Below are 18834 nucleotides of genomic sequence, written 5' to 3'. Positions count from 1 at the left end.
AATATATTTAAGCTGAACTCAGAGTTTCAAAATAGTTTTGTATGGGGTATTTATAATGATTATATGCTATTTTTCTCAAAGAAAGGAAAATATAAACTACAATGCAGGGATAATGTATATAAGCTATTGTTTTAAGGAAATAATTTGAAGACTCATGATGCAAATAAAACTCTTAGCATTTCTATTATAATTTTTATTTCAATAGCAATCTAAAGTGATACCTATGAACACACTAAACCAGTTTTCATGTTCCATGTGACAGTATTTTAGATATTTGAAAATAGCTTTGTTTTCTGATTTATCTGGAATGCCCAATCCCAATTATCATGTATTTCAAGACAGTTCAGCATATTCTCATCCTTTCCTGTGTGTATTCCTGCGTACTCATTTTACACCAGGAATGTTACTCAGAATTCAGCACAATACTCCAGTTGTGATATGGCCAATTCAGAATGTCCTTTTCATCAGACAGTCAACTACAAAATGAAAATCTAAAGATTTTACCATTCTTCTCTAGTGGGGGAAATGTGGTATAATTGTAAACTGTAATGATCTCTTCACAGTAAAAGAATATCACAGGGATATTGATTATAAATCATATTTACTTTGCCCTATAAGATATCTAAAAAGATGTCTTTCAGGATGAGTTTAACACCTGTTTTAACAAAGGAAATAGTCTTGATTTAACTCACAAAGAATTGAACGAAGCAAAAAGCACCAGATTCTTAAGAAGAAAATGTTTGTCTCAAAAAAATATTTCCCTAGTTTCTGTGTTTCCCTAGTTCTGTGTTTCCCAACACCAATAACTTTAACATAGAAAAAATGTTGTCATTTCTGACTATTAATGCTAATGATTAATAATATATCTTGGTTTTCTCAGTGGGCATCTAAGTTTCCCATTAGGCATCTAATTTAAGAGAAATATGTGATTCAGGAAAATGTTGGTTTCAGTCAGTCTGCTTAGTGACAATGGAAATAGTTTTCAGTATGCATCCAAATAAATTTTATGAGAATTTATTGACTAAACATAATTTAAGGAATCTTTTTTGGACTCTGTTGTTTACAGCAGAGTAGCAGGGAATGTTTACAACAATTTCTTCAACTACTATTTAGGACAGCATTGTAAGAATACTCTCACATTGAAATAATCTTAAGACAAAGAGATACAGTGTTCTCTTATTAATGAGATTTATTTCTGTGAGGTAAACTGTGATAGGTTATGTTGATACTGATTTAGAATTCAAATCATATTTTTAATAAATCATCAATTCACTTTTTGTTTAATATCTTCTGCAAGATAAACCAGTTGGAAATTTCTTTGACTTGTCCTATATTTAGGACAAGTACATTGAGTACTTTTCTATAACTTATTGTCTACTACCTCCATGGGTGAACTAAATGTTTTGATATCAATGGCTTATTTCAAAACAGTAGAAGTTTTTTAGTTTTTTACAATGTGTACCATAACATTCAAGTTTTCCATGATGAATTACATCAAGTTTTTATCACAAATTTTACCTTTATTTTTAAAATTGTATTTAAATTTTAAAAATAAGAAAATTAATATCTTTCTATTTTCTTTTTTAGCTCAGTTTTTAAAGGATCAGCAGTGTGTGTGTATCATTTATCTGATATACAGACTGTGTTTAATGGGCCTTTTGCCCACAAAGAAGGGCCCAATCATCAGCTGATTTCCTACCAGGGTAGAATTCCTTATCCTCGCCCTGGAACTGTAAGTATCCAGGAAACTTTCTTTGTTATTTTACTTTTTTAAAAAATATAAGTTACTAAGAAATGAATATCATGCTGATGTTTATTAAATACAACTGTAGACCTACTGGTATACTCATTATAATTTTTCAGCTCACAGGTTCTTAGATTTGGGATTTTAAAAATATATATATTACAGCATTCTGTACAATTTTTTCTAAGTGCTATTGATAATAAAATCTCATTTATATTTCAAGACAGCTGGATATGTTAGATAGGGAAGAGATATTTTCCTAATTTTACTGGCATAAAAACCATAGCTTGGAAAGTGTTAACATTTTGAAGGCAGCCTAAGAATTTGAATGCTAGTTGCTTTTCACAATCCTTCCTTATATTAAGGAATCTCATCTACTTTAATGAAAGAATAATCCTGTGAGAATTAGTTTAGAGATAAATCATGTGGAGATATTTCAATTTTAGGGATATATTTAGTTAAAAATTATACGTTGTGTATATTTCTCAAAGAAATAAAATGGTATGTGTGAGCAAGTAATGACAATGAAAGTGATGTAATTCAAATAAAATATTTATAAAGTTTTAAGGCATACAAATATAACCATGTCTTGCAACATTGTAGTATTAAGGGGTACATTGTAAACTACCTTTTCCAGCTGAAGTTACAGACAATGCACTGGCAGATTGGAACTGAGTTTTTCTAGGACAATGATCACAGTCTTACTATTTGTTTTTAATTTGGACCATAATAATGCTGCATTGCATTCTAAAATATTGATTAGTTTCTGTCTCTGTAAAATGTCATACAACACACTGATTGAGAGGAGATGTTACACAATTGACCAAGAGGAATATAATCCTCTTATATCTTTGCATTTCATCAAGGAAGGTTATATTTATAAATTGGGTTGGAGGGAAGTAAAGAATGATTTTTTTAAAATTGAAGGATATTTATTAAAATAATATTTACTTAAAATGTTTTTATTTGAATATGAAATCCCCTTTGTCAATATACTTTCAGACATTCATTCCTCGTAATTTTTACTGACTGTTGATTCACTTTATTTTTGTGTTATTATTAGAGTTTCTTTGCAATACATTATTTACTCCTTTGTTTTCTCATCATCTTAAAGTATACTGCTGTCAAATGTTTTAAAAATAGAAAAAAGTGTGCTAAGCCTCTAAAGAACATGTTTATTCAAAATTAAAAGGGCTCAGGTTTGGTTCCCTGGCTAGGAAGCTCAAAGATTAGTCATTGATATGTATTTTATTAGAACAATTAACTTTTAATTAATTTTGGAAAGATTATCAGAATTGCTACTTATCCAGGAAGGAATTGTTTTAAAAAGTTGTAGTTAATCATGGCTGGCAACAAAGTCTTAACCATATAATTACATTCTCCTTTTAAATGATTTCACTTTGATGCTTATAGCTCAACAGAAGATGGAAGAAACATTTAATTATTTGGTATCACACAAGGAAAAGAAGTCAACAGATATATCCATCTTAGGGTACCTCAAGTTGGAGTGTGTTGGATAAGAAGCAGGGTTTACATGAGAGAAGGGAAAGCAAGGGGAAGCTGAGTAACTTTCAAATTCCATCATAACTGAAGGCTCTCATTATTTCATTGAATGTAGTTCATGTATTTTCAAATGATTCACTGATAAAGTATCCAAAGATTTGTCATATTTTTGAGAATTGTTTGCTATTTGAATTTGACCAAGTCATTGCTTCATCTTAAATCAGCAAATTAAGAGGCAGTTGTGATTATATATGCTTTCCTCAGTTATTCTTTTGAACAAAATATATATGGGATTAGTACAGGAGCAATTGATTTGTAAACTGAATAAAATTCCATTTCCCCTAAATAAAACTTTAAGAGAAACCTCTCAGATAGAGATAAAAGAGAGCCACACTCATTGAATCAGGGTTCAAGGCCTCAGAGCCTCAGTGAGTGTGTGCTGGAGTTAGCTTGTACCTGGCTGGCAAGAAGAGATTGTGTTCACCTCATCTCAATTGAGGAGGTCACAGTAGCAACTGGAAATCAGCCATGGTGGGATTACTACACCATGGAAATTGGCAGATGTTACAAATCAGGGATTTTCCCCTAAAGAAAAGCGCTCTCCCTGGTCCCACAGTGCCTCATGACTCTTCACCCAATGGCAGCTCAAAAGGTCTCTGAGAAGAACACTCATGTTGAATAGCAATTATCCTACATAAAATGTGAGACTAGATAAATCATTTTTAGTAAAACAATATAAACCAATGCTAAATTAGAAAATTCTGCGAACAGTCCCACTTTTCACTATTTCTGAACTCCTAAGAATAAGCATTTTTTTCCTGTTCCAAAGCAGTGTGAAATAAGCCAGGGCTTAGTGACACACATCTGGAGGAGACTCCATGAAAAAAGGGAGTGAGTAGTCAGTACTTGAGACATATTTCTATAATGTGGTTTCTTACATCTGGTGCTGAGACCAGAGCAACTCCCTTAAATTAAAAAAAAAAAATTGTCAGATGAGTAATCCTTAGGGAATAAGAGGCTGGGTGGAGGAATGACCTCTGGAACTGCCCCTGGAAAAGCATACCTCCCTGAAGATGTAGTTCCTCCGCACTTCACTGAGCAAAACACCATGAAGTCAGCTCTCTGACTCAGAGTGGCCAGTATCTGTCTCTTTCTTGGGCTTCTAAGGTTTAATATCACCTTCATGTAGCCAGAAGACTTACAGCCAATTGACCCAAAGCATTCTTTTTCTCTAGGGTTAAGAATGTTGCCTCTGAAGCCTCCCAAGGTAGGATCAACTATGATCGCCATACTTTATTTCCCTATACAGTAGTCCAGTTGCAAGGTCAACCTCATAAATATATGACTGGATTCTTAAAGAAATGACACTGGCAGAAATCCTATACCCTCATTCTAATGTTCCTGGTAGGTGCTTCTTTTAAAGCAGCATTGATAGCTGTGTTAGCAAACTCCCAACTAGCAAGCCCAAGTCAGTAGGAAGAAGCCTGCCAATTGTGTCATAATGTTTTTCCATAAGTAATACAAGTTTGTGGAAGAAACAAGACACCTTTGGTATGTTGCAAAGGGCAGCCAAGGACTGCAGATTCTCTCTGTGGCTGAGCTAACATATTACATTATTCTGATACAACATGTTTAAGCTTCTGTAGAAGATTGTGTTTGCTTATACTATACTGTTAAAGCAGAACCTCACAAAAGTCTTCAGTTTTAACATCTGTTTATAACTGGACCAGAACCATCTGCTTCAATCACCGTGCTTTGAACAGGTCTACAACCTGGTGCAGCAAAAGAACACAGAAAATTCATGATCCTGACGAAAGTGCCAGCAAAGAGGTTTCCCTTTTTCTTGGGACCACTAATTATATGGCTCATGTTCAAAGCATCTTTTGTTTGTTCTTACATTAGAAGCACTTTTATTCCTCATAGACATTTTAAAACATAGCAAAGTTTACAATAAAATTGAACACGTGAGACATATAGGCATGAAAAGTTAATTACATATTGTTTCACCTAATTATTCAAGACATATGAATAAAGCAGACAATAAATATTATTGAAGTCTAGAGAAAAAGGAGGTCGACATGGGACAGCCCTGTTTGGAAAGGCATATAAAAATATGTGAGATTGAGCTGGGCCTGAAGGGTAGTTGATGTGGATAATTTGGATAAGTAAGGAGGGATGTTTCAGGCAAAGGTTACTGCATACATTACAAAGCAAAGACAGAAATTAATAAGTGAATCCTAGAAGCTCTGCATGGGCTAGTAGGACTGGAACAAAGAGCTCTTTTAAGTCATGGAGGATAAATACAAGGAAGATGAGGGCCAGCTGGTGCATAAATACAAGTCTTCAACTTTGTAATTCTTTGGGCTTTAAATAAAAGGCCTAGATTACCAAGGGTTTAAACGTAAGATCAATTTCTCTCCGAACACAAGTTTCAAAGACCAATGCTAGAAACTAGCCCCGATTCTAGAATATCATTTATTTATGTCCATTTATTTATCCATATACCACTTGTCCTTCAAGTGTTAGGTCAAGCTTCTTTTGAAACATGCCTGTCATTCCTTCTGTGAATAGTTTTGCATTTATTTTCTGTTATCTGTCTTTAGCCTCAACTCCTACCTCTTTCTTTCACTTTGTGCTCTGTGATTCAGGATTGCCCCAGGATTTATAGTTCCCTAAATATTCCAAACTCTTTTTATTTTTTTTAATCTCTAAACCTCTTCACTAATTCTGGCAGCCTTAAGTTCTCTACTATTCTAAATTCATTTTAAAAATATTGGCTCTTATTGATCATGAACCAAATTCTGTTATTTATTTTATATTTATATTAAATTATAATTATATGTATCAGTTGTTATTTTACTTTGAATATGTCCATCTTCCTTACTAGAACACTTGTGTCTAGAAGACAGTGGTAGCTCCCGATTCTTAAGTCCCCAACTGGGCACATCAAAAAGCATTTTGAATAAAAGCTGTCCAAAGAATTGACATATAAATTAATATGTGAATATATTAATGCTGAAGACTAGTATAAATGGGTGAGTGGATTAGGAGCAGATGCTCAAGAATACCTGAGAATAGCAAGGAAATTTGGCATACTTCCTTAACATGGCATTCTTATTGTTCCTGTATTTCACTTAGCACTTTAGTAATCAAAACACTTAAAATGTCTTTACTCAAAAAAGGAGTGCTTATCACCACTTGATAAACAGAATCTAGAACTGGAGAAAAACAAACACTTAAAGGAGAAGTTTAACCAAAATTACTTAATGACTATTTGTAGAGCAAAATTATCCTTCTTAAGAATGAGACAACAGCCCAATTAATGGACAAAGGCTTTATTTTATGGTAGCACGTGGGTGTTATATTATCTTGAGGTTTCAGTACAGAGGCTTTCATATATCACAAGGTGAGGGATACGTTAATCACATCTTATTTATACTTGGCAGTTTTATACTGAGCAAACTCACAGTTCCAGATGGAAAGTCTACAAAGGGTAATCAATTTTTGTTCTTGTCACCATCACTGTCACTCATTCTGTGTCTTATCTACAAGCTTTATGCCATGAATCAATGGAAAAATTAATTATTGTCAAAAAGAATTCTTCTGTAATTTTGAAAACAAACTTTTATAGGAGACACTTATTTCTAAGTAAAGTTTATTGTGAATATAAAACAAAAGTCCCAAATGGAGAACATTTGAATGAATATAAAATAATTGATTTGAGTTGATTTATTTGGGTTACATATTTAATGACTATGGTTTTGAGCAACTGAACATAATTTTTATCTAAATTTCAACTACTATTAAGTAAAACCCAGAAACTAGGTACTTACAATTTAATAAGCTTATCACTCATGAAAATAATTGCTAACTGGAAATTGTATAAATTGCCTAGTAATATATGCTAACTTTGGATCTTTCTGGAACTTACAAATGAGAATACTTGCAAATATTTAAGGAGACATCTCAGTTTAGCAGACCATCATTAGTGGTGTTTTACGAAGGACTGGAACTATTTAAATTGCCCATGCATTTGTTCTTTCCATGTTTTCATTCAGTGAGCAATGTATTTCCCGTTTTCCACTTTGTGTGAGGAATGAGGGTAGAAAAAACCCATAATACTACACTTTTCAGAAGTATGGTACACACCCATAAGTTTAGAATACCCTCACATGGAATTTTTTGTCCTCATTTGGTCTTTTAGTGTAAGCAATTTATAAACATGCATAAATATAATACTTCTTCCTAAAAGAAAAGCATATGAACCCCAGATGAAAGTCTAGTTAATGGGATAATGAATGAGAAGCTTAGTTTTATTACTTGTCTCATTATCTCTCTTCAGTGAAGTCATTTAATTGCTCCTTATGCCTTTCTACAAAAAGAGAACTATATTTACTTGTCCTAGAAAAAAATTCTAGTAATGTTAACTGGTCAAAGTTAGTCTAAAAATTGCATTTAGGATGATACAGTTCAAATGAGTGAGAGCACATTCATAATCTGCTGAGTCTTATTTGCACATGTAGGACTGCCTGGCAACACTGGCCCAGAGGTAGTGACATTGTAGGTCAGCTGTTGCATGGATTTAACCCAGAAATTGCCATGTTTTGTTTGGTCCCTAAAGTTGTTTTTCTTTTTTTTTTTCATTGAGTCAACATTAAAATTTTGGCAGATTTCACATAAAATTCCACATTTCTATCTTCTGTTGGAATATGGCCACACTAGGCTTATATTCCTGCATAGGAGCAGTCAACTAGAAATAAATGTTCATTGCCACTGTCGAATGAGGTATAATTTTCCTTTTATTACTGTCCCCATTACATCTTGCTGTTCACCACAGATGCTGTACCCATTGCTATTGAACAGGAAGTTTGCTTTGTTGCTTTCCTTTCACTTTGTACCTCTCTGAAGAGGATAAATGAAATCTAGAACAGTAGTGCTTTTGTTTTAAAAAAAATGACCAAGTATTTTTTTTTTTGAAAGTAGAGGTATTGACAGTGTTTAATAGGGTTAGACAAATAATGTTTGTATGTGTTAAAAGCTTATATGTTGCTCATATAACTTAACACTCAGCTCCTATTAGTGAGTGTGTTTTAAGTTCCAAGCTTCAGCACCTCCCAGCCTACCCATGAGTTTGGCCTCAGATGCTCTGTAAATGGAATCCTCTTCTCAGAAGCCCTTGTCATGCTTCCTTTCCAGAACTGCTGAAACTGTCCAGCAGTCATTTTTAGATCTCATAATTGCTTTCTCTCTGCCCCTTTAAACTTGCTGCTCTGAATCTTTCCTCTCCTCCCCAGAACTGAGGCGCCTGTTTCATACAGCCCCTGCACCAAAATTGGATGCCAGATATAACAGAGTAATTCACTCATTCAACTACTCTTTGTGGAATATTTAATATTCTTCAGCTTTATTATAGGTCTGAGGGTGAAATCATGAACAAAATTTACCCAGTTAAGACTAATTCACAGCTTACATTGTAGAGGAAGAAACAGACAATAAAGATATAAGCAACAAATATATTACACACAGGTAAATAGAGCTGTGATGAAAAATAAAGCAAACTAAGGAGATGGAGAGTGGAGATGGCGATGGGGAGCTATTTTTGTATGTGTCATCACCTTTAAGGAAGTAACTGTTGAACTGAGAACTGAATGAGGCAACAGAGAAAACCACGGAGCAAGTGCCAAGGTCCTAGAGCGGGAGCTGGCTTGGGACTCAGGAAGGGCAAGAACTATGGGAGGGGTAGATGCAGATGCAGGCCAGACATTCAGGGGCTTATAGCCAGGCTAAGCTGTTGGGATTTTATTCTGAGAGTAATGGAAATCAGTGGAGTGTTTTCCAGAGGGAAATTATAAGGTCTAGTTTACCATATCCAATCCAAGCTCCAACTTCGGAGAGCCCTCTTTTGGGAGAAGGGATCAGATAGAATAAAACTCTTGCAGGTTAGAGTTCTGATTGAATTTGATAACAATAATCTAATTTATTTTAGCCAGTAGCAGCATTAGATTATATCCACAAGGGTTTTTTTTTATAACAACACTGGACCTGGTGCAGAATAAGAAACAGAAAAATGATGGATGAGAAGGGTGAAAATTTATACCGTATACCAAATGGTGTCAGCTCCTCTCTGAAAACAAACAGTGCAGGATAAGTGGACTTAGTCTATTTAAATGATCAAATTATACACCTTATTTTCTACAGAGAGTACTATGCATAGTCATGCAGTTTTCTCCTCACTCGGTAGCAAATACACTTAAAACAGCTTGAGCTTCTAAGTATTTTGAAAAATAGAGGTCTTCTGATTATTATTAAAATAAATCCACTATTGTATTAACTTAGTCCTTTAAAATTTTTTTTTTAGTGCCCAGGAGGAGCATTTACACCCAATATGCGAACCACCAAGGAGTTCCCAGACGATGTTGTCACTTTTATTCGGAACCACCCTCTCATGTACAATGCCATCTACCCAATCCACAGAAGGCCTTTGATTGTTCGTACAGGCACTGACTATAAGTACACAAAAATAGCTGTGGATCGAGTGAATGCTGCCGATGGTAGATACCATGTTCTGTTTCTCGGAACAGGTAAGTATTTGAGCTCAAACTAGCTTAATGTGTAGTAGAAGAGCGTACTTGCTACGGGCATGATATTGAAATCAGAAAAACTCCAGTGTTTACATGTGTCTGACTCTGAGGTGTTTCATGCTTCAGTTTCTACATCTGTAAAATGGAGTTAAGATAAATTACTTTATAGGATTGTTGTGAGGAACAAATGGGTTAATATATGTAAAGCACCTAGAACTATTCCTGGCATATATTGTGGTGAAATAAGGTAATGAGATGAATGAAGGGATGGGAAATTTTAAGCATGAGTGTTCTCTCAACTAAAACAAATACTGTGACCGCTTCATAAACACATGGAGCCATATATGCTTTCCTGCCATCTCCAGGACGTTTCTTTATCAATTATATTATTATATACTTTATTCTTCCATTTCATCCTCTACTGAATTCTTGGTTTAGAAACCTTACGCTAGCAAATGAAACTAGGCCTGTACCTTCACCTACTGCCACCTCTGCTATACTGCTGATTTCACCAAGGTCTTCAGTGTTCCCATGACAAGAAAATCCAAAATCCTTTAACCACTGAAATGCCTCCATATCCTCTTTGCCTCATTTGGCGTTTTAGAATCACCCTACCTGTTGCTTCAGCCACAAGGCACATAATTTTCCTCTGTCTCTAGCAGTTCTCTCTCAGTTTCCTTCAGTAGCCTGGCTTTCTCCTCCCCATGAGTGTAGGTGTTTCCTGAGGTTCTCTGCATGGTCCTCTTATTTTTATGTATTCTTTGGCCATCTCATTCATTCATTTGGTTTTAATTAGTCTGTGCAAACAATCCCAGATGTGTATCTCTAATCCTTGCCATTTTGTGAGCTCAGTATTTGCATTTACAAGTTATTATTAGGTAACACAAGTTGTATGACAGGTTAACATTTCAAACATCATGCTTCAGACTCAGTTTATTCACTTCTGAAACTCTTTAACCAGTGTTTAATCCAGTCTCCCATATTTGTATTCATTACCACACATTCCTTTCAAGGTTCTGTTTCTCCTTCATATGTCATTTCTCTCTAGGCATATCACAGTACCGGGTAACCTCAGTAAATATTTGTCAAGATGAACTGAAAATCATAACTATATCCACTGCAACACGTACAATGAAATGAATTCATAACTGATTGCAAAAGCTAATCTTCACTTGCATAAAACTGTGTTCTCCAAAGATGTTGCTTCCATATAAATAACTATAAAGAGTTTCTTTTAGCCTTGATTCTGATCATCCAGTGTGGAAATTGCATTTGAAAAAAAAATTTTTTTTCCTGAAGTGATGAGGTCATTTAGAGTCACACCTCTCTCTAATGTCTCACATTACTCAGAAAAAAAATGACTGTTTTCTTATTTTCCTTTTGAAGACTGTCTTAAATGTAGACTCTTTTCTTCCCCAGTTTTATTGAGATATAATTGACATACATTACTGTATAAATTTAAGGTACACAACATAATGGTTTGACATATATATTGTGAAATGATTATTGCAATAAGTTTAGTTAACATCTGTCATCTCATATAGATACAATAAAAAGAAAGAAAAAAAATTTTTTCCTTCTAATGAGAACTCTTAGAAATTATTCTCTTAATAGCTTTCATATATATCATACAGCAATGTAACTGTAGTACATCCCAAAACTATGGGGGTGTATGTTACATCCCTAGTACTTAGTATCTCATAACTGGAAGTTTGTACCTTTTGATTGCCTTCATTTAATTCTCCCTCTCTCCACATCTGGTAGTGAATGTGGTTTTTCATTTTGTTTTTGTTTCTTTATATTACACATATAAGTGAGTGCATAAAATACTTGTCTTACTCTGTATGACGTTTTTTCACCTAGCATAATGCCATCAATTTCAATCCACGTTGTCACAAATGGCAAGATTTCATTCTTTTTATGGCAGAGTAATATTTTAAACCACACTTGTTTTTCTATTCATCTGTCAACAGACACTTAGGTTATTTCCACATCTTGGCTATTGTGAATAATGCTGCAGTGAACATAGAGGTGCAGATATCTTCTCCAGTTAGTGTTTTTGTTTCTCAGAGGTGGACTCTGATATCACATTCAGGTTGTTTTTTCATGAAAGTCTACATAAAATATGTAGGTTTCATGGATGGAATTTTTTAGTCTTTATAAACTGTTCAGCAGTATTTATTTAGATAGAAGGCAGTAAGAAACATGTTTTCGCACAAATTCTTTGGCTTTTCTTACCACATAAGTATCTGGCACCTTTACATAGACTTTTTATGTTGGTATTTAAGAACTTGTATCATTTTGGAGACCTTCAAGATGGCGGAAGAGTAAGACGCGGAGATCACCTTCCTCCCCACAGATACATCAGAAATACATCCACGTGTGGAACAACTCCTACAGAACACCTGCTGAACGCTGGTAGAAGACCTCAGACTTCCCGAAAGGCATGAAACTCCCCATCTACCTGGGCAGGGCAAAAGAAAAAATGAAAAACAGAGACAAAAGAATAGGTATGGGACCTGCACCAGTGGGAAGGAGCTGTGAAGGAGGAAAGGTTTCCACACACTAGGAAGCCCCTTTGCGGGCGGAGACTGCGGGTGGTGGAGGGGGGGAAGCTTCGGAGCCGCGGAGGAGAGCGCAGCAACAGGGGTGTGGAAGGCAAAGCGGAGAGATTCCTGCACAGAAGATCGGTGCTGATCAGCACTCATCAGCCCGAGAGGCTCGTCTTCTCACCCGCTGGGGCGGCTGGGGGCTGGGAGCTGAGGCTCCGGCTTTGGCGGATCCCAAGGAGAGGCCTGGGGTTGGCTGCGAGAACACAGCCTGAAGGGGGCTACTGCTCAATAGCTAGCCGGGAGGGAGTCCGGGAAAATGGCTGGAACTGCCTAAGAGGCAAGAGACCATTGTTTCGGGGTGTGCAAGGAGAGGGGATTCAGAGCAACACCTAAATGAGCTCCAGAGATGGACGCGAGCCGCAGCTATCATCACAGACCCCAGAGATGGGCATGAGACGCTAAGGCTACTGCTACAGCCACCAAGAAGCCTGTGTGTGAGCACAGGTCACTATCCACACCTCCCCTCCCAGGAGCCTGTGTGGCCCACCACTGCCAGGGTCCCGTGATACAGGAACAACTTCCCCAGGCAAACACACGGTGTGCCTCAGGCTGTTGCAACGTCATGCTGGCCTCTGATGCAGCAAGCTCGCCCTGCGTTCTGTACCTCTCCCTCCCCCAAGCCTGAGTGAGCCAGAACCCCCTAATCAGCTACTATTTTAACCCTGTCCTATCTGAGCAAAGAACAGATGCCCTCAGGTTACCTACACGCAGAGGCAGGGCCAAATCCAAAAACTGAACCCCAGGAGCTGTGCGAACAAAGAAGAGAAAGGGAAATCTCTCCCAGCAACCTCAGGAGCAGAGGATTAAATCTCCACAATCAACTTGGTGAACCCTGCATCTGTGGAATACCTGAATAGACAACGAATCACCCCAAAATTGAGGCGGTGGACTTTGGGAGCAACAACATATGTATTTTTTTGCTTTTTCTCTTTTTGTGAATGTGTATGTGTATGCTTCCTTGTGTGATTTTGTCTGTATAGCTTTGCTTTTACCATTTGTCCTAGGGTTATCTCTGTCCAATTTTTTTTCTTTTTTTTTTTTTAAGTATAGTTTTTAGCTCTTGTTATCATTGATGGATTTGTTTTTTAGTTTGGTTGCTCTCTTCTTTCTTTCTTTTTTCTTTTCTTTTTAATTTTTTTCTTTTTAGTAATTATTTTTACCTTTTTATTTTAATAACTTTATTTTATTTTATATTATATCTTTCTTTCTTTCTTTTTTTGTCCCTTTTCCTCTGAGCCGTGTAGCTGACAGTGTCTTTGTGGTCTGGCTGGGTGTCAGGCCTGTGCCTCTGAGGTGGGAGAGCCAAGTTTAGGACATTGGTCCAGCAGAGACCTCCCGGCTCCATGTAATATCAAATGGAGAAAGCTCTCCCAGAGATCTCCATCTCAACACTAAGACCCAGCTCCACTCAACAACCAGCAAGCTACAGTGCTGGACACCCTATGCCAAACAACTAGCAAGACAGGAACACAACCCCACTCATTAGCAGAGAGGCTGCCTAAAATCATAAGGTCACAGACACCCCGATACACACCACTGAACGTGGCCCGACCCACCAGAAAGACAAGATCCAGCCTCATCCACCTGAACAAAGACACTAGTACCCTCTACCAGGAAGCCTACACAACCCACTGAATGAACCTTAGCCACTGGGGGCAGACACCAAAAATAATGGGAACTATGAACTGGCAGCCTGCGAAAAGGAGACCCCAAACAAAATAAGTTAAGCAAAATGAGAAGAGAGAGAAACACACAGCAGATGAAGGAGCAACATAAAAACCCACTAGGCCAAACAAATGAAGAGGAAGTAGGCAGTCTACCTGAAAAAGAATTAGAATAATGATAGTAAAGATGATCCAAAATCTTGGAAATAGAATGGAGAAAATACAAGAAATGTTTAACAAGGACCTAGAAGAACTAAAGAGCAAATAAACACTGATGAACAACACAATAAATGAAATTAAAAATTCCCTAGAAGGAATCAATTGCAGAGTAATGGAGACAGAAGAACGGAAAGTGACCTGGAAGATAATATAGTGGAAATAACTACTGCAGAGCAGAATAAAGAAAAAAGAATGAAAAGAATTGAGGACAGCCTTAGAGACCTCTGGGACAATATTAAATGCACAAACATTCGAATTATAGGGGTCCCAGAAGAAGGAGAAAAAGAAAGGGGCTGAGAAAATATTTGAAGAGATTATAGTTGCAAACTTCCCTAATATGGGAAAGGAAATACTTATTCAAGTCCAGGAAGCACAGAGAGTCCCATACAGGATAAAGTCAAGGAGAAACACACCAAGACACATATTAATCAAACTATCAAAAATTAAATACAAAGAAAAAATATTAAATGCAGCAAGGGAAAAAACAACAAATAACATACAAGGGAATCCCCATAAGGTTATCAGCTGATCATTCAGCAGAAACTTGGCAAGCCGGAAGGGAGTGGCAGGACATATTTAAAGTAATGAAAGGGGAAAAACCTACAACCAAAATTACTCTACCCAGCAAAGATGTCATTCAGATTCAACGGAGGAATTAAAACCTTTACAGACAAGCAAAACTAGGAGAATTCAGCACCACGAAACCAGCTTTATAACAAATGATAAAGGAACTTCTCTAGGCAGGAAACACAAGAGAAGGAAAAGGCCTACAATAACAAACCCAAAACAATTAAGAAAATGGTAATAGGAACATACATATCGATAATTACCTTGAATGCAAATGAATTAAATGCTCCAACCAAAAGACGTAGACTGGCTGAATGGATACAAAAACAAGACCCATATATATGCTGTCTACAAGAGACCCACTTCAGACCTAGGGACACGTATAGGCTGAAAGTGAGGGGATGGAAAAAGATATTCCATGCAAATGGAAATCAAAAGAAAGCTTGAGTAGCAATTCTCATATCAGACAAAATAGACCTTAAAATAAACACTATTACAAGAGACAAAGAAGGACACTTCTTTGGAAGGGATCAATCCAAGAAAAAGATATAACAATTGTAAATATTTATGCACCCAACATAAGAGCACCTCAATACAAAAGGCAAATGCTAACAGCCATAAAAGGGGAAACCAACAGTAACACAATCATAGTAGGGGGCTTTAACACCCCACTTTCACAATGGACAGATCATCCAAATAGAAATAAATGAGTAAACACAAGCATTACATGATACATTAAACAAGATGGACTTAATTGATATTTATTGAACATTCCATCAAAAAACAACAGAATACACTTTCTTCTCAAGTGTTCATGGAACATTCTCCAGGATAGATCATATCCTGGGTCACAAATCAAGCCTTGGTAAATTTAAGAAAATTGAAATCGTATCAAGTATCTTTCTGACCACAATGCTATGAGACTAGATATCAATTACAGGAAAATATCTGTAAAAAATACAAACACATGGAGGCTAAACAATACACTACTAAATAACCAAGAGATCCCTGAGGAAATCAAAGAGGAAATTAAAAAACACCTAGAAAAAAATGACAATGAAAACACGATGACCCAAAACCGATGGGAAGCAGCAAAAGCAGTTCTAAGAAGGAAGTTTATAGCAATACAGTCCTACCTCAAGAAACAAGAAAAATCTCAAATAAACAACCTCATATTACACCCAAAGCAATTAGAGAAAGGAGAAGAAAAAAAAAAACCCAAAGTTAGCAGAAGGAAAGAAATCATAAAGATCAGATCAGAAATAAATGAAAAAGAAATGAAGGAAACCATAGCAAAGATCAATAAAACTAAAAGCTGGTTCTTGAGAAGATAAAAAAAAATTGATAAACCATTAGCCAGACTCATCAAGAAAAAGAGGGAGAAGACTCAAATTAATAGAATTATAAATGAAAAAGGAGAAGTAACAACTGACACTGCAGAAATACAAAAGATCATGAGAGATTACTACAAGCAACTCTATACCAATAAAATGGACAACCTGGAAGAAATGGACAAATTCTTAGAAAAGCACTACCTTTCGAGACTGAACCAGGAAGAAATAGAAAATATAAACAGACCAATCACAAGCACTGAAATTGAGATTGTGATTAAAAATCTTCCAACAAACAAAAGCCCAGGACCAGATGGCTACACAGGTGAATTCTATCGAACATTTAGAGAAGAGCTAACACCTATCCTTCTCAAACTCTACCAAAATATAGCAGAGGGAGGATTACTCCCAAACTCATTCTACAAGGCCACCATCACCCTGATACCAAAACCAGACAAGGATGTCACAAAGAAAGAAAACTACAGGCCAATATCACTGATGAACATATATGCAAAAATCCTCAGCAAAGTAATGGCAAACAGAATCCAGCAGTACATTTAAAGGATCCTACACCATGGTCAAGTGGGATTTATCTCAGGAATGCAAGGATTCTTCAATACATGCAAATCAATCAATGTGATACACCATATTAACAAGTTGAAGGATACAAACCGTATGATCATCTCAACAGATGCAGAGAAAGCTTTCAACAGATTTCAACACCATTTATGATAAAAACCTTCCAGAAAGTAGGCATAGAGGGAGCTTACCTCAACATAATAAAGGCCATATATGACAAACCCACAGCCAACATCGTCCTCAATGGTGAAAAACTGAAACCATTTCCACTAAGATCAGGAAAAATACAAGGTTGCCCACTCTCACCACTCTTACTCAACATAGTTTTGGAAGTTTTAGCCACAGCAATCACAGAAGAAAAAGAAATAAAAAGAATCCAAATTGGAAAACAAGTAAAACTGTCACTGTTGGCAGATGACATGATACTATACATAAAGATGCTACCAGAAAACTACTAGAGCTAATCAATGAATTTGGTAAAGTAGCAGGATACAAAATTAATGCACAGAAATCTCTTGCATTCCTATACACTAATGATGAACAATGTGAAAGAGAAATTAAGGAAACACTCCCATTTACGATGGCAACAAAAAAAATAAAATACCTAGGAATAAACCTAACACCTGTATGCAGAAAACTATAAGATGCTGATGAAAGAAATTAAAGATGATACCAACAGATGGAGAGATATACCACGTTCTTGGATTGGAAGAATCAACATTGTGAAAATGACTATACTACCCAAAGCAATGTACAGATTCAGTGCAATCCCTATCAAAGTACCAATGGCATTTTTCACAGAACTAGAACAAAAAATTTCACAATTTGTATGGAAACATAAAAGACCCCAAATAGCCAAAGTGATCTTGAGAAAGAAAAATGGAGCTGGAGGAATCAGACTCCCTGACTTCAAGACTATGCTGAAGTAATCAAGACAGTATGGTACTGGCACAAAAACAGAAATTTAGATCAATGGAACAGGATAGAAAGCCCAGAGATAAACCCACGCACATATGGTCACCTTATTTTTGATAAAGGAGGCAAGAATATACCATGGAAAAAAGACAGCTTCTTCAATAAGTGGTGCTGGGAAAACTGGACAGCTACAAGTAAAAGAATGAAATTAGAACACTCCCTAACACCATACACAAAAATAAACTCAAAATAGATTAAAGACCTAAGTGTAAGGCCAGACACTATAAAACTGTCAGAAGAAAACATAGGCAGAACACTCTATGACATAAGTCACAGCAAGATCCTTTTTGACCCACCTCCTGGAGAAATGGAAATAAAAACAAAAATAAACAGATGGGACCTAGTGAAACTTAAAAGCTTTTGCACAGCAAAGGAAACTATAAACAAGACAAAAAGACAACCCTCAGAATGGGAGAAAATATTTACAAATGAAGCAACTGATAAAGGATTAATCTCCAAACTTTACAAGCAGCTCATGCAGCTCAATATCAAAAAAGCAAAAAACCCAATCCAGAAACAGGCAGAAGACCTAAACAGACATTTCTCCAAAGAAGATATACAGATTGCCAACAAACACATGAAAGGATGCTCAACATCACTAATCATTAGAGAAATGCAAATCAGAACTACAATGAGGTATCACCTCACACCTGTTAGAATGGGCCTCATCAGAAAACCTATAAACAACAAATGCTGGAGAGGGTGTGGAGAAAAGGGAAGCCTCCTGCACTGTTGATGGTAATGTGAATTGATACAGCCACTATGGAGAACAGTATGGAGGTTCCTTAAAAAACTAAAAATAGAAATACCATACGACCCAGCAATCCCACTCCTGGGCGTATGCCCTGAGAAAACCATAATTCAAAAAGAGTCATGTACCACAATATTCACTGCAGCTCAATAACCAGGACATGGAAGCAACCTAAATGTCCATCAACAGATGAATGGATAATGGCACATATATACAATGGAATATTACTCAGCCATAAAAAGAAACAAGACTGAGTTATTTGTAGTGAGGTGGATGGACCTAGAGTCTGTCATAGAGAGTGAAGTAAG

The 18834-nt window shown here is 36.3% G+C and overlaps 1 protein-coding gene across 1 annotated transcript in view; it reads left to right on the top strand.

The window, feature by feature from the left end:
• The window catches only part of SEMA3C (semaphorin 3C), a gene marked incomplete at its 3' end in the record, with an annotated part of 182254 nt that overhangs the window by 116441 nt on the left and 46979 nt on the right, over nt 1-18834 (top strand). The window contains exons 10-11 of the mRNA XM_082846102.1: nt 1588-1732; nt 9606-9828. Coding sequence (XP_082702228.1) covers nt 1588-1732; nt 9606-9828 — 368 coding nt within the window. The remainder of the gene's footprint in view (nt 1-1587; nt 1733-9605; nt 9829-18834) is intronic.

This window comes from Leucopleurus acutus (genome assembly GCF_964270905.1).
Source record: "Leucopleurus acutus genome assembly, chromosome: 9".
NCBI lineage: Eukaryota > Metazoa > Chordata > Mammalia > Artiodactyla > Delphinidae > Leucopleurus > Leucopleurus acutus.
Note: the sequence above shows the minus strand (reverse complement) of the source record. Positions and strands in the feature narration are given on the sequence as shown.